This window comes from Natator depressus, chromosome 2 (assembly GCF_965152275.1).
Source record: "Natator depressus isolate rNatDep1 chromosome 2, rNatDep2.hap1, whole genome shotgun sequence".
In the NCBI taxonomy this organism is placed as follows: Eukaryota; Metazoa; Chordata; order Testudines; family Cheloniidae; genus Natator; species Natator depressus.
This window is the reverse complement of record NC_134235.1, coordinates 197,253,744-197,271,351: the sequence shown is the minus strand read 5'-3', so window position 1 is coordinate 197,271,351 and position 17,608 is coordinate 197,253,744. Positions and strand designations below refer to the sequence as shown.

General features: G+C 43.2%; 1 protein-coding gene across 1 annotated transcript in view; it reads left to right on the top strand.

Annotated features, from left to right (window-relative positions):
* The window catches only part of KCNH8 (potassium voltage-gated channel subfamily H member 8), a 382,295-nt gene extending 377,313 nt beyond the window's left edge, over positions 1-4,982 (top strand). The window contains exon 16 of the mRNA XM_074945675.1: positions 3,678-4,982. Coding sequence (XP_074801776.1) covers positions 3,678-4,385 — 708 coding nt within the window. The 3' untranslated portion in view covers positions 4,386-4,982. The remainder of the gene's footprint in view (positions 1-3,677) is intronic.
* Positions 4,983-17,608: the final 12,626 nt, after the last annotated feature.

Genomic DNA, 17,608 nt, shown 5'->3' with positions numbered 1-17,608 from the left:
TAAGCCATTGTTACCCCTAAAATCAGACCTAAGGCACCCCACTTTCCTTGCTGCAGATAATGGTGACAGATCAGCACTACTGATGCTGGACAGCACCTAGTGCTGAACAGCCTTTTCAACACATAGAACAGCTGGAAAACCTTTTGTGGCAGCATAGAACAGTACACACATCGACAGTTAGTACTAGCAGTAGTGAAAAGCTCTCTAGCCAATTGCAGTTGCAGGAGCGATTTGGATAATTACACTCTGCCCCATCCAAACTTGAGGTTGGCCATGACACCAGAAACACTCATGGAATCTGTAAAAGCCACAAATGGCCAAAGCCTCGTGTATTACATCTCATCTGAAAGATAGGAAAGACTGTTATGTTGGCAGATACTAATGCCATGCAAGAGCATTGCTGCAGACTGTCTCAAACAGAAAGTTGCCACTCACTCACACCATTTCTGCTGCACTCTTGTGTTCCTCTTGGTGATTCCCCATATCAGAAAACATTGCAGAATTCTGCAGTAACTATTCCAAATTCTGCATCTTATAGTAGATTTACAGCATTTAGGTGGTTTGTTGCTGTAGATGCTCTTTTTATAAAGGTCTCCCATCCAAACTCGGATCAGGCCCAACCTTCTGTAGTTTGTGGAATCCAATAATTTTAGCAGCCCAGTATTACATGACAACAGGGAAGATCCAAAAAATGACAGACCTACCGTGTAAACTTGATGGCAGCAGTGAGCAAATTACAAATTCCTAATTTACTCAAGGAGTGTCTGCTCAGATTTTACCAAAGGGAGATTATGCCTAATGAAATTTGTTGCAGAAGTAATACCCAAAAGCTCTGAAACTACTTATGCTACAGAGACCTATTTAGAAGCACATACAAGGCTAATCTATCAATGAATGTTGCAGTATAGGGAACAAGCTACTTACCAATAAATGTAGAAAGAAGTGGCTCATATATCAAAGATACTTGTGTTCCGGAACAGCTTGTTATGCTAGGTCAGACCTGTCACAAGGATTAATATTAGGACTGACTTTTTTTCCCCTTTATTTCAATGAACTGGAAGGAGGGACATGCTAGAGAATAACAAAATAAAAAATGCTGTTGGAAGGGGAAGAGGAAAAGTTGAAACCAAGATTAAGAAGAAATATAATTCTAGATGTTGTCTTACAGCCTCTGAAGTTCAAGCAACCTATGTTCACATAAGGGAAAATTAATCTTACCCTTAGCCGTGAACTGGGAACTCCGCAGGGTATAAGGAGCAAAATCCACCTCTGAACAGGGAAGAGAGTAGGTGCTGACCCTACCTCCCCCTCAATAGCTGCTACCACTACCCATCAGCTAAAGTAGAGGACCCATGACCCCCTTACCCACCACTTCCCAGTATTCCCTGCCATGCCCACATATTTGGAAGCAGGTTGTGTACCAGCTCATGGCTGCAAAAGAAGTGCAGGAGCCACTGAATGGCTGCTTTGTTCCAGTTCTACAGAAAATCCAGACACCCCTTTGGAGTTCTGCAGCACAAAGGGGCTTTCCATGGGTGAGCTTTTCACAGGTGAATTTGACTCATTAACTTAGTTCAACCACATTTCCTGTGGGCTTTCATCCCTCACATTATCTCTGAAATTCAAGCAAATCTGCTTTATACCTGAGCATCCTATCAACTGTCTGTTGAACCTTGTTATAAGCTGATATAAAGCTGACAGAGAAGCCATTTGCAGTGCATGCTAAGTTTTTAATTGGTTGTACAAAACTCAATTAGGCTACATATCCTTGAGTTTTAACTACTAGTACCTTATTTAACTACATGTGTATATATGTATATATATATATATACACACACACACACACACACACACACAATTAGATCATTCATTTAACAAATCTGACAGCTGTCAGACTTGACTCTCCTCTACTTCTGACCAGTTCCTCCTACTTCCTATTAAGCTGAATCATAAAAGCAAAGAGCCTCCCTTTTTAAAAGGGAAATGTGATCACTATAAAAAAAAATACAAAATGCGGAGGAAGGAATGAACCTAAATGTACTTTCCTTCCAAATTTCCTCTGCTCCTGCTCTTGTAGCTGTAGAAAAAAATACAGTGTATGATCCTAATACTGCCAAACCCAGGCTCCAGTGCCCTCTTCAATGGATTTCCTGTAACTGTCTTCACAATAGTGAAGCTTGTATTTCTGGTTATAAAAAAGTTAAGTTACATAAGTCACCTAACTATTCCTGGTCTCTTTAGTTTGGGGCAAAGCAAGTACTGCTAGGTTATCCTTTTCTATTTTTGAAGGTGGATGTATCCTTCTGAAAAGAAATGTGCAGTCATGTCTTGCTTTTGACAGATTACTTGCACTAACATCATATTTGCCAAAAGAAGCTTATTAACCTGTAGGCTTGATTCTGCTCACAATGGCAGTTTTGGAGGGATGTGGCCTATATTTCTATTAGAGGTTATCTAGTAATATTAATTTGTTGTTAACTTCTTAATGAATGGAAAAGAAACGTTACATTGAAAACATGATTAACACTTGGTGATGCCCTAGAATAATCTCTCTCATCAGTTGCCATCTCTGGCAAAGGCCCCCTTTGCATCAACATTTCCCAAACAAAAGCTATGACTACAGCTGTGCAAACATTTCCAGTGAAACATGCAGCTACACTAAACCCACTTTTGGAGTTTGGATTCCAATTTGTACCTCAGGCTTAACTTCATTTAAAAAATTGTTAAACTTCCTGAACCTTTATCTCAAATTTGGGCACAGTCTATAGCAAACCTAGGCCTGATATATATAGCAAGTCACTTCTTAGAGACAGGCCTAATTTTTTTTAGAAGTAACTAGTGGTTTTCAGTGCCTCTATTTTTTGGTTACCAATTTGAGCTACCTTAAAGAAGAGGTCTGATTTTCAGAGATCTAGGTACTCAGCCTTTTCTAAAGCTCAAGGAACCTTTAAGACATCTGAAATTGGGAATGAAATAACTGACACTTAAAATCATTAGTCACTGCTTAAAATTTACATGGATTTCTTTACTATTAACACCATTTCTTGCATAGGTCTTTGTATACATTTTCAAAAGGATTCATCCCAGCATCCTTCATCAGTATTAATATTTCCATATCATTCACGTCTATCTTTTTTTTTTTTTAAATGTAACCAGGAATGTTTTAATCTTTGTTGTTAGAAGAATATTGTTGCCATAGGAAATCCCCTCCTCCCCCTTCTGGGTTTGAACCTGCAGCCATTTTTATGTGTGGAACTTGTTTAAAAGCAATTGGAGTTATCAGTGTGATAGGTTTCCAGAACCTGCTTTTATTGGGTTTGTCTATTTTAAGCTAGGTCTGTTTTTCACCTGATCTGTTACATTTGCTTTTTATGTTTCAGTATTAGTGAAGGAAGTAAGCAACACACATGATTAAATGTATGTGTATAATGTAAGGAGATACAAACGTAAATGGAAGGACTGTTTGATACATCACTTCTCTGCTTAGTTAAATGATATTTCTGTCTAAGCAAAGATACTGTATGATACTAGGCTGATACCTTTATTAAAAAAGGTGCCTTTCATCAAGCGAGAAAAGGAAATTACAGTGTATTTCGGATGTGTTTGTAAACCATTTATCTCTACATACTATATACTTTATTTCATGTAACTGTTGCTTTTTTGCCTTGCCTTGGCAGGTCACTACTTTAACTCAAGAGGTCTCACAATTAAGAAAGGACATGAAGAACGTGATGCATCTTCTGGAAAACTTATTGACATCACAGAAGCCTCCAGGGTTCTGTGCAGTGCATGGCACATCTATGAGTCCTACATTGGAAAGCTTACAGACTAGAATGACTTGGACTACACATCAACCGTGTATGTATATGCAAGCTGGGAATATTACTTGCACCAAAGCACAACTTTGCCATGGTAACACGACTCCTGACATTTGGAACAGGGATCCATCTTCTGTAGGGAGCAGTCCCCAAAGTACTGAATCCCATGTTCAAAATTCTATGGACAGTGAATTTTATTACACTTCAGGCCTTGAATATTCACGTTCCTGCTATCAGGTAAATCAGAAAGATAATTTGCAGTTTTTAAGATGCACCTCTCCATATTCGGATACTACCTTGACTCCTCTTCAGTCTATTTCGGCAACTCTTTCTTCCTCAGCGTCGTCCTCCTCAGAGACTTCATTGCACCTTGTGCTCCCCAGCAGATCCGAGGAAAGTAGCTTTAGCCCAGGAGCAGTCAGTTCACTAAGCTTTGAGAACTTGCCAGGATCTTGGAACCTTGAAGGAACAACAGGAGCAGTTTCTGCACAAACTTCTGAAGATTTCCCACTAGATGTTGTGACAAGCACAATGGATATTAAAGATAAGCAAGCCATAAATGTATAATGATAGACCAATAAGTGGTATTCAAAGCATGTTCCACAGCTGCCAGTTTAAAACTTAACCAGTACTGCATGAGTGCTTTGTATTGCCTTTCCTCTGGTCATCATGGAGACTTGCTAACATGAAAAATCGGATTTTTAGAAAGCAAGTGGCTATGATAAGATGTAACCAGTTCATACAGTAAGAAACAATTTCTAGATTCTAGAAGCATGTCGAAAAGCATTTTGTATACACAGATATAACTTATGGTCTGTTTGGCAGACTTTTGTGATAGTCCAAAAGACCCTGAGGGTCAGAGCAGCTGGAAGTCTAGGACAAAAGAACTGTCATAGGAGGTTTTTGTTGCTTGAAGCAAAGGCTTTTCCTGAGTGCCTGATTGATGTTCTCAAACAATATCCGTGGCACTGTTTGCTTCAGGTGATCATGGCTCCTGCTGGTTTATTTGTCAGTTCCGTGAAGGCAAAGGGGCAATTATCGCTGCATGTCATCTCCTAGACAATCAACCAAATAGAATTGATAGAGAGTGGTTAGTTGTCGCACATTATTTGTCATGTAAATGAAACCTCTTTATTTATCAAAAAATACTATTTTTATATACTTGTATGAAATCTGTACCTAAAACTATTTAAAATATTTATAAGAAGAATAAGGGTTTCTTTTCATTTGGTAAAAGCTTGCAGTTTTAACAAGAAATGCACTATCATCATGTAGTAGCTCAAACTATTTATTGTTAAGACTATGTAGTTTAAAACTGGATCCCCTTTTATCTGCATGCTGTTTGCAATGAATGTATCCATGCTGGAGGAATACAAATAAAAGGTCGTATTTTATTTAAAAAAATAAACCTGGCATGTCAAGTCAGATATTAGTATTTTAGCATGTGAACTGTGCTATGCTAATGATATTTGAAGCCCTAGTTTTGTCCTATAGTATTGTATTACCACCTCTATTGTTAAAGCTGGTCCAGTGCTTCAATAGAATTTCTATTTTCAGGGGGTTAATACCTTTTGGTCAACAAAATTCAATGAGAACTGAAAATTGGCAGGTAAAATTGTAAATTAAAAGCAATATTTTTTAAACAAATTAAAAAAAATTTAAGCTATTTTAATCAGCAAGAAAAGAAGGAACAAATAATTAAATCTTGAACTGTTTGTCTATCTATTGGTTTGTATTTGTACACCAAAAAATAGCTTTGATCTTTAGAAAAAAGTTAAATTTGGCTAGTGATTTTTGTTCACAAAATTGTTTAATTGCTTTTGGTATTTTCAAACCATATTTTTGTAATGCTCTACATATTAACACTTTGAATAGTGACCATGCATGCACAGCAACTCCTTTCCATGGAGATTTTTATATGAAATTTTAAGATGAATAGTGTAGATCATAAATACATGTTCATAGCAAATCTACATAATTATACGCCCTTTATAACCTTTGATTATTTTAAATAAGGAAAAAAATCCTGTGAAATTATGTTTAAATAGTGCATCAAATCCAGCAATGAAACTCCCACTGACTTCATGTGTAATCACTATTTTGATTTCACTGGGATTTTTATTTGAGTAAGAACCTCAGGACTGAGTCTAGTGTTATGGTTTTGATGCACTAGAGAGCACAAATTCACGCCGATACTCTGTGTTTAACTCACATCATTCCACATTATTATTCTCGCTGGTGCAAATTCAGAACAAAGTGTCAGCATTTAATTTTGAACAGCTTGATTTTTGTCAGTGTGTCAGATCTTTAACATGATTCTTTCTAAGTAGTTTTTTTCTATTGAAATATGTTAATTTGAAGTTAAATACAAAAGCAAGTATGAAATGAGCTACATATAGAAGAGATTAGAGAGAGAGAATAAGGTAATTGGTAGAATGTATAACAATGTATGTCTACAGCATTTTATAGGACTAGATTATCCCATTCTTTGACAATGCCCACGGAAAGGTAACTTACTTTAAAAATTCTTTGAGGTTTTTATGCAGAGGAAGGAAAGGGGAGAGATTGAGACTGCAATCCCACAACAGACTGATAGTAGCATGGGCCAGTGCTATTTAGATCAGCCTTAACATCAGTAGAAATTTGCTACTACTTTAATTCACCCCCACCTCCCTCCAGCCAGCCATACATTTGATTTGTAGCAGAGTCTTTAGCATACACTGTTCACACAGAGCAGCTATCACTGACTTAAGATGTGGGGCAGCTATGCTGCGAGCTCCTAATTCTTCACTCCTTTGTTCCCCTTCATAGTGCATAAGGAGAACAGAGCAGTAGGCCCACTGTTCAGAATCGGCACATTTCATTTCTACAATAGTTTGTCCAGTATTTGGAAAATTCTGTTCATCTTGTACTCTGGTCACTGATTCACGGCGTAGATACATTGCCTTTGCAGTTCCTATCAACATCACCTGAGTCCAATTACAGATTCAAGACAGTCTTGCCTCTTTCATTTTATAAGCATAAATGTATATATTATGTAGAATACAATGTCGAGGAGCTCTGTATAATTAGCCATGGTTTCACTACTGTGCATTGGACTCCAGCAAAATAAGGGAATGCAAGTGCAACAACTTCTACATTAAGGAGTTCAGATGATGGCATTTGCTCCATTTTTGCCGAAGATTTTAATTTTTTGTCTGCCACCATATCTTAAAAAAATGCAGTAAACGACTGGTGTTTTCTTTCTTTCTGCCTTGGAGAGAAGGTCACATAGTAGAGGTCACTGACTGCAGCAGCTATGGTCACACTCACTTTAAACTCAATTTCCTCTCTCAAAGTCCTCCAACACAGGAAGTGATCTACCCCAAACAAATCAAACAATCCCTCCTAATTACATCTCCCCTAAAAGAAGCAAGTGCCCCCAAAACAAAGGATCACTCCCAAATTAAGTGAACAATCCCTCAAACAAACCAAAATATCAGTCTAATCCCACCAAAGCAAAACCTCAATTTAAAAAATCCTGAAACAAAAATCATTCTCTCCTCCCCCGCAATCAACTAGTTCGACTTCCTCTGTACTTTGTTGCAGACTTCTCTTCACAGTCCACTTGCATTCTGCCTACCAGACAGCCCTCCAACCAGCCTTGTTTGCTAATGTAGAGGTGTGGCTGCTGGTTAGAGCTGTGCCAGGACCAGATGTTTCAGGTTGCTCTCCAATCCAGGGGGCAGGGGGACATGTTTTGGATCGAACAAAATGTTTTATTCGACCCAAAACAAATTCTTTCATTTAGTTTAAGCTTTATGCTTTTTCAATAAAACTGAAGCAGATTTACAAACAGTCATTTTGAATTGAAAAAGAAAATCAAAACATTTGGTTTTGAAAAATGTCAGAACACAATATTTTGGTTGTTTTGGAATCTGTGGGTTTGTTTTTCCAACTGAAACAATCTGGCAAATCCCAGAAGTTTTGCTTCACCTGCATCTGCATTTTTCAGCAAAAGAAAGTTTTGTCCAAAACAATTTCACCCATCTCTAATGCTGGTGGCTGCCCTCCTCCTAAATCCTTCAGATCAGACGAGTCCTCTGTCCCACTACTGTGGCCTCAGATGAGCCAATGACAGCACCACTCTGTAGTGCGAACACCAGTGAAAGAGGGCGGCAGCTTTCTGCTTCAAAGACACAGAGATAGCTGCAAGGGAGCACCAAGCAGAGGGGAGAGCCTGTCCGTTTCAAGGGCGTAGGGTTGCCAGTTTTGCTTGGACGTATTCCTGGAGGTTTCCTCACGTGACAATCTCTAACTCCTGGAGACTGCAGGACAACCCTAGAAAGCTGGCAACCCTAGACACATGCCATTCATTAACAGCACAAGAGGATTTTATTTTGGTAACTTTAACCTGTGCTTCGGTTGGCCAAGGATCTCCCAGGAGACTTCCCAGTATCTCTACAGGCCAGTCTGATTATTTAAAATAGCCAGAAGACTGGTTTCAATCAGAAGTAACCACCATTTAGGACAATGGAATTAAACTGCTGTCAAACTGGTGTGAGAGGAGAATTAGCCCTTTATGTGCTTAAGGCATTTTGCTGTTTAAGATTTAGAGCCTAATCTGACTCTAGCCTGTATATCTGACTCTAGCCTGCCACTTAAGTGGGCCGTCCTCTCACACAGGATCCTAACGTTTGTGAATTCTACATCGGAGAGTCACAGCGGTTACTTAAGATAGGTGGAAAGCTTAGCACAGCAGGGTGGGTTAACAAAGAAAAAAGGAGCAAATAAATTATTTCTTTGGTACCCTCTAGCTGTACAAGTTGCCCTTTGAAACAGCCAGTTGCTAGTGTTAAAAGTAAACTAGCTGTGGCCATACGTGCTGAATGTTCCTAGTAACTAGGCTGTGAGGAACATTTGGAGAGAGATAAGTTTTCATTTATGTTTCTTTCCAATTCTTTTCTGGCCATCTCTTAAATCCTCTGACGCTACCTTGATCGGATTGTGCGTAGATTCAGTAGTAACAACCCCATCCATTCAAAGATTGCAAGGCAGGCCCCCAAAAGTGCTGACTGGCTTAAAAATCAGCAAATTTAAAAAACAATGAATAGTTTCTTTTGATTTGTGTTTTGGTTTTTGAGCATTTAGGTGTCGTGTTTCTAAGCTTTTCTCCCCAACCATGAAGGTTCTAAAAGGGGAGAATCTGATGTAAACACAGCTTCAGGAGCTGGGGCTTTAAGACAAAACACCCACTCTTATTACAGATTTCAGAGTGGCAGCCGTGTTAGTCTCTATCCGCAAAAAGAACAGAAGTACTTTTGGCACCTTAGAGACGAACACATTTATTTGGGCATAAGCTTTCGTGGGCTAGAACCCACTTCATCAGATGCGTGGAGTGGAAAATACAGGAGCAGGTATAAATACATGAAAAGATGTGACTTGCCTTACCAAGTGTGAGGTCAGTCTAACGAGACAAATTCAATTGACAGCAGGATACCAAGGGAGGAAAAATAACTTTTGAAGTGGCAATGAGAGTGACCCATTTGAAAAGTTATTTTTCCTCCCTTGGTATCCTGCTGTCAATTGAATTTGTCTCGTTAGACTGACCTCACACTTGGTAAGGCAAGTCACATCTTTTCATGTATTTATACCTGCTCCTGTATTTTCCACTCCACGCATCTGATGAAGTGGGTTCTAGCCCACGAAAGCGTATGCCCAAATAAACGTGTTCGTCTCTAAGGTGCCATAAGGACTCCTTCTTGTTTTTCCACTCATGAGACTCACAGGGGAACGCTCTAGTTCATGCAGACTGGAATGTTAAGATGTTACCAATTATTGTGGGGTGTTTTAAGTGAGTTAAGGAGTGCCAGAAGATTTCCCAGAGAGAGGGGCATAGAGGGAACACATGGGAACTTTTTTCCTCTGCTTGAATGGCCCACACTTCCTGATTAGTGGGAGCATTCAGTACATATTACCAAATATAACTCTACTTTAATTTGACCTTAAACTTCAGCTATAATCACACCAAAGGCAGCACACATTTGAACTTCAGTCCTCTATTTCAAATATGACTTTAAAAAAACAAAACCAACCCACAACCTTTCTATACATTGTGTTTTGTTTCAGCCCTAATAAAATAGGAAAATAGAAGCTCATGGCTGCTGAAAATCCTTGAGTTAGAGAATTGAGAAAGCCTTTACCAGGTATCCAACAGATTCTGCTTTGTGCCATAAAATCTAAGCTTTCATTTAGAAAAAGACAAAAACAAAAGAAGTTTCTAGCTCTTCTGTTTACAAACAATCAAACCCTATGCACCATTTTCCTTTTAAGTCTGCATACAACGAAAAACAAAAGACAAACTGCTACATTGGATTAGTAGTCAGGGCTAACTTTGTACGCTATAGGTCTACTTAAAGGCCAGCATTGTCAGACATTTCAGCTTAACATTCATCTCATTTGTCAGGATCTATTTTGCACAGTTTGATGTTACGTTTGGGTAGATGGTCCCTAGAAATCAAGGTGCGCATTTTTAATATGCAAATAGTTGAACATTATTTGATACAGTGCTTAAAAATCAGAGTAAAAGCAGCAGGTGAACAAAAACATTACATTACTTACAGGAAGTGGAAGGGACAAAGTTTACTTCCAGTCTAAAATTCTCTTCAAGTGGCAAAGCTCCCTTTTATCGCTTTACTTGTTACCAATATTTGATTCCATTGAAGACAGCCATCAAATGACAAGCCTTTCTCCCTTTAAAGGCAATTAAAACTGTTGTTGTTGGACCATGTTTGCCAAATAGTTATCAATGTCATTGCCTGCTTATATTTTCCCGAAGGAAAACCATGAGCTTGCACTATACATTATTCAACAGAATCCTAGTTAACTGTAGACCAGGGGTGGGCAAACTTTTTGGCCTGAAGGCCACATCTGGGTATGGAAATTGTACGGCGAGTCATGAATGCTCATGAAATTGGGGGTTAGGATGTGGGAGGGGGTGAGGGCTCTGGGGTGGGTCCAGAAATTAGGAGTTCAGGGTGTGGGACAGGGCTCCAGGCTGGGGAAGGGGTCTGGGTGCGGGGGGGGGGGTGGAGGGGGAGCTCCGGCTGGGGATGCGGGCTCTGGGGTGGGGCTGGGTATGAAGGGTTGGGGGTGCGGGAGGGTGCTCAAGGCTGGGACAGAGGGGTTTGTAAGGCAGGAGGGGGATCTGGGCTGGGGCAGGGGGTTGGGGTGTGGGAGGGAGGTCAGGTGTGCTTACCTCAAGCAGCTCCTGGAAGCAGTGGCATGTCCCTCCTCCGGCTCCTCTGCAGAGGCGCAGCCAGGCGACACTGCGCGCTCCCCTGTCCGCAGGTGCCGTACCTGCAGCTCCCAGTGGCCTTGGTTCCCAGGAAATGGGAGCTGTGGGGGCAGCATGCAGAACCCCCTGGCTGCCTCTACATGTAGGAGCCAGAGGGGGGACATACTGCTGCTTCAGGGAGCCATGGCACACAAAGAGTGGGGCAAGCCCCCTACCCCACTCTCTGGCTGAAGTGCCAGACTGGGGCAAGCCCTGGACCTCACTCCCTGGTGGGAGCTCGGGGCTGGATTAAAACCTCTGAAGGGCCGGATGCAGCCCCTGGGCCGTAGTTTGCCCACCCCTGCTCTAGACAGAATAAGAGCTAAGGAATTCCAGTTTGACAGCTTCATCGTGCCAAATGCTAGAGCATCTGGTTTCCTATTCCAAAGCCTTTGCACAGTGGGCTTAGGTTTATTACAAACCCCCCAATAATTCTTGTGTAAAAGAAAAATTACCATGGCTATTTAAAAGAAGGTGCGATGTAAGCCATTTTAGGATTAAACTAGCTTTTTTCCCCCACTTGCAGAGCAGCCAGTGAGAAAAGCAATGAACTGGGCTGCAAACATGGATCATTTATGTAAACATATCGATAGTCTTCTGACTGAAGGAAGTGTAAAAACAGACCATAAGAGCGCACGCACGCACACACAAAGCAGGCTGCGATCACAAGAACCGGGCATGTTTCATTTTCGGTAAAAATGAAATGTAAGAATTTAAAAGACTATTGCAGAGTCCAGTGCCTCATTGTGTTAGGTGCTGTAGAAATGCATCATAAACAGTCCCTGGCCCAAAGCACTTTCAGTCAAATTAGAAAAGACACAGAGGGCTGAAGAAGAGAGGTACAGAGAGGTGATGTGACTTGTCTAGAGTCACACAGCAGGTCAGAGGCAGAAATAGTGCCCTTGACTCCCAGTCCAGTGCTTGATCCATTAGCCCACAGTGCCTCTCCTTAGCATTGTTGGCACCCTATGCTGCTATACCATGCTGGTTAAAATTAAAGCCAGTTGGGTGCCTAGCTTTTAAAATGTTGGGCCTAAGATTTGCAAATGTGGACTGACCAACAAGCCTTTTGATGAAGTGGAGCACTTGGATTTACAGTTGGCACCTTTATTTGCCCATGGGTGTCTCTGTACTGGTGAGAGAGCTATTTCTCAGCTCAGCAGGCAGGCTGGCCTTGGCTGCAGTTAGGGAATGGGTTCAAAATTCAGGTGAAACAAACATCTGGCCTGGCCTATGGAACACGCAGCAGGCGGATTTTCTGCTGTCCACAGCAATACGACCGACTTGCCAGAAGACGTGCAGCTGAGGCAAGGCCCTGCGTTCTAGAGAAACAGAAAGTGACTCTCAGCCATTAATATCCACCGAGCCCAACGCTGTCCTTTGTGCACAATAGGCTATTTGTAAGCCAGCCATACAGGAAGATTAGCCCTGCTCAGAACAGTAGCAGCAGCACCTGTTCAGTGACTGTCTGTGGCGGAAAGCAGGTGTCTGCTAATATGCCTGGAAGTGTGACTATTAATTAACCTTTTCAAGATGCCGTCTGAAGCTGGGAAGCTCCGAGGCGGTTTGTACAGGCGGTTCATCGCAGCTGCATGCTGAACGTTAGGCAGGCCCATCCAACCCCCACAGAGACCTAACGACTGGCCTTCTTCAGACGAAACACACAAAGCTGCCCAATGCCTGTGAAACGGTCTCTAACGTTGCCACGGTCGGGCTTAGCAGCAGCAGCATGACGTGGGCAGCCTCTTCTCGGCAGAGGCTTGGCATTTATTCGCACTTGAAATGTGCTGTGCAATCTGCGGGTCAAACGGCTGCAATTGCCACTGCTCCACACCAGTGGCACAGAAAGGTGAGGCCCGGGTGGCTCCCCCAGGCCATGGAGTCGGGGGGGGGGGGGGGGGGCACCTAAGCCACGGCTCAAACACTTTTTGGCCTAGCCAAACCTGAGTAGCGCTGTGCCCCCACCCACGAGGTCACAATGCCATTCACTCAACCTTGGAGGAGGATAAATATAGGGGCTCCTGGCCACAGGGTTCAGCCTGCTGCTGGGGCACCTAAGAGGGAAAGACAGGGCAGATGTGGGGCAAATCTATGCCCCCCAAACACTTTAATAGGAACCAGACGCTATGGAGCACCATTTAAATAAGCGTAGCCCACATCCATCCCCTCCTGTCTTCTCCCACGTCCGCTGTCCTGCCCCAGATAGCAGCACAGAGACTCCAGGACCAGGCTTGAACCAGAAAGAGGGAGCTGGCACTTGGAAACGTGTGTGTTATAGTTAAAAATTAAACTTTTATTATACCAGCAACTTTTTAAAAAAAATTAAAAGTCTGGAAAAACCCCCAACACCACATTCCTCCTCCAGGCCTCTAACGCAGCCTGGCTGTGCGGCGATGTCCTTTAGGGCACTAACGTTAAGGTAGCTGGAAGAAACTGGAATGAGCTTTCATTATCAGCAGTAAATCCATTGCAATGGAGTAAACATGGGTATAACCAAAAAGGAGAATGGGGCCCACCACATGTGTCTCTATTTGAAGGCTGGGTGAAGAACTTTCACATACACTGTAGCAACCTGACTGGAACCTCAAAGGGACATCAGGAAGACAGTCTGCCTGCACATGGCTTGAATGTTAAGCTGCAGTTGTAGCAGGTCTGTAAATAGTTGCTTTATTAAAATAATCAGTTTAGCTTTCTAGGAACAAAGTCCTTTCATGTTAATACCCAGCACACAGTATGTGTGTTTCCAGAATGTGAAACGTACACAGGCAGAATACAGGAGATGAAGTCACAGAAGCATCAACAGACTTTGTTTTGGACTCTCATGTCTGGTAACTTCATGGCCAGAGCCTGGTTGCAGTACATACAAGTCAGTGCTGTGCTACTAAGATTTTTAACAATTGGCTTCCTCAAAACTGTGCCGTCTATTAAATAAATTTTCTATGTTCATCGCTGGAGGCTATTATTAATAGTTTGAACCGTCACTCTGTATGAATGATCTCTTCTACCGTCTTTAAAAAAAAAAAAAAAACAGCATTCCAAAAGTTTTCTCCTGCAACCAGAAGGAAATGCTCAGCTGATCTACTCTAATACCACATGCAGAAAGCTGTGGAAAAAGAGACAAACAGAACTGGAACTAGCAATCTTGCAGGAGGACAAAGTTGCAGAGTAATTACTGCTCACTAATCCTGCAAGGTGGATCTGGTTAGATGCAACCAGTGTGTAAAAAAGAGACAGGCACATCTCTCTGAGGCAGAGGGAACTAGGGATTGGGAAACTGGATGGCCTGGCCCAGAAACCCTACAAATAGTTAAGATTGGGCAGAAAGCTTAGGAGGAGGTTTTGGTTCTGCCTTTGTTAACTGATTTACCAATAAAGCCGAACCCAGGGGTAAGCCTGGGCTACATACAATAAGTGTGTGTATGGTGTTTGGAGGAGGGTGGGAACTTCCACGTCTGATGCTGACAGACCAGGAGCCAGCTAGGAATGCCAAGGCCCCAGGCCTCGCTGAACACTGACAAATACAAAGCTGGAAACCAGTCTGACTCACCAGTATGTTAGTATTGTTAAGCTAAATATTAGAATTCTAGGAATGTGTTTAGACCTTAGGATGCTGCATATATTAGACTCACTTATCTGTTCCCCAAGTTATAAAGCTATAGCAAATGTTTGCAGTTACAGGGGTTTACAATGCATAGCTCATCAAACAGGAAAGAAGCCGTTTCTAATGCAATGCTGGCTTCCTCCACAAGGGGTTAGGTCCTGCCCAACAAGAAGGCCTTTGAAACTGAAGGTGCCATTGTGAATCCTTAAAAGACTTTGTTAACTGCATTCCTCTCCCCCTCCATGAGGAGGAGCCTGTGCAAGAACTCATCCCATCAGCTTGGGCTCTGGGGAGAAGGAGCTAAAAATCCCTGACAAGGAGAAACTTGGTTCTTTTTGCTGCTTGGACTCTAAAGGGACGAGAATCACTAAGCATAAGCAAAAGCCCCCCAGCTGTTTTGCCTGGGTTAGCCCTAAAGGACATACGGAATTTGCTTATTATACAAGTTTGTTATCTTGTGTGTCTGTGTTACCTGTTTTAAACTTGGAAATAACTCATTTCTTTTTTCTAGTGAATAAACCTTTAGTTTACCATAAAATTAGCTATAGGTGTTGTATTTGGCTTGATAGCTAGGGTGCAACTGACTTGGGGTAAGTGACTGGTCCTTTGCAACTGGGAGTAACCTGGAGAATCTCATAAAAAACAAACCTTCCACACAAACTTCCGTGTGGCTGGACTTTACAAAAACTAGACAAGCCATTTACAACACACACTTTGCTTCTCTACAGAAGAAAAAGGACACTATCTAAACTCCTTCATGCCACAAGGGGTCACAACTGTGGTACCCTTAACTCACCCAACAATATTGTTAATATATCCAGCTATACTCTTAGCCCAGCAGAGGAGTAGGTCCTATCTTGGGGCCTCTACTTCTGTCTCACCGACCCCACGAACATGATACAGTTCTGTGGTGACCTGGAATCCTACTTTCGCTGTCTCCAACTCAAGGAATATTTCCACCACATGACTGAACAGCACACTAACCCAGAGAAACCTTCCTACCAACGCTAGAAGAAGGAGGATTCTGCATGGATTCCTCCTGATGGTCGAAACAACAGACTGGACTTCTACACAGAGTGCTTCCACTGACGTGCACAGGCTGAAATTGTGGAAAAGCAGCGTCACTTGCCCCATAACCTCAGCTGTGCAGAACAGAATGCCATCCACAGCCTCAGAAACAACTCTGACATTATAATCAAAAAGGCTGACAAAGAAGGTGCTGTTGTCATCATGAATAGGTCGGAGTATGAATGAGAGGCCACTAGGCAACTCTGACACCACATTCTACAGGCCATTACCCTCTGATCCCACTGAGGGGTACCAAAGAAAACGGCACCATCTGCTCAAGAAACTCGCTGAAGAAGCACAGGAACAAATCTACACAGACACACCCCTAGAGCCCCGACCAGGGGTATTCTTTCTGCTTCCCAAGATCCATAAACCTGGGAATTCTGGATGCCCCATCATCTCAGGCATTGACACCCTGACAGCAGAACTGTATGGCTATGTGGACGCTCTCCTCAGGCCCTACGCTACCAGCACTACCAGCTATCTTCAAGACACCACTGACTTCCTGAGGAAACTACAATCCATTGGTGATCTTCCAGAAAACACCATCCTAGCCACTATGGATGTAGAAGCCCTCTACACCAACATTCCACACAAAGATGGACTACAAGCCATCAGGAACAGTATCCCCGATAATGTCACGGCAAACCTGGTGGCTGAGCTTTGTGACTTTGTCCTCACCCACAACTATTTCAGATTTGGGGACAATTTATACCTTTAATTCAGTGGCACTGGTGTGGGTACCTGCATGGCCCGTGTGACGGGATTGGGACTCACCACCGTGGCACCTCCTGTTGGTAACTCTGGGAATTAACTCAGTCCATGTGGAGCACCCTCTGCTGGTGGCATCCCATCCATCTCTTGCCCTCTGTTGGCACCCAGACCCGCATTGCTCCCTTCTCGCAGCATCCTCTTCAGGACACTGCCCTTTTGGCAGTGCCCCCTAATCCATGCTCATCCCCTTCCAGGAGGGAGGGGTTGTTATCAGCAGTTCTTCTCTTCACCCCAGCTACAATGGCCAACCACACCCCCTAAGTCTAACCCCTTTTGGCAGGGGTCTGGTGCAGTACATGATGGCCACTCCTAATGGCCAGGTGTAAGTACAAGGGGGGGACCCAGGCCCACCCTCTACTCTGGGTCCTGACCCAGGGACCCTTTGGCAGCAGCCTTCCTGCCTGCCCTCCTTCTCTCCCTTTGTCCATCTCTCTCCCTGGGCCGTTTCCCCTTCAACCCCTTTGCACCGGCTAGGCCCTTTCCTCAGGGCCTGCAGCCTGGCAGGTACCACACTGGAGTTCCCTTCTGCTCCCACCGCCTGCCCAGTACTGCGCTGTCCCTGGTGCTAGTCTTCTCACGCAGGAGACAGACCTTCACCCTTCAAAGGCCCAAGAGAGACTCCCTGCCACTCGCCTGGGTAGCCTTTATGTAGGGCCTAGCCTGGCCCTGATTGGCTGCCTCTTGCTCAGCCCTGATTGGCTCCCCGCAGGCCCTCTCTGATTGGCTGCCTGTCTGCGCAGCCACTCTGTCCTGCTGTAGCCCAATCTGGCCTGGGGGTGGGGCACCGCCCCACCACAGCCCCACAGTATGCCAACATTTTTATGGCTGACTTAGAACAACACTTCCGTGTCCCGGGCCACAGCATTTTTGACAACCTATTTCTAGTCCGAGACCTTTTGGAACTCGGGTGTAGAGACAGTCTGTCGTTCACCCTCCTGTCTCTTGATCAGGAGAAGGCGTTCGATAGAGTGGACCATGGGTACCTCCTGGGCACTCTGCAGGCATTTGGATTCGGACCTCAGTTTGTGAGTT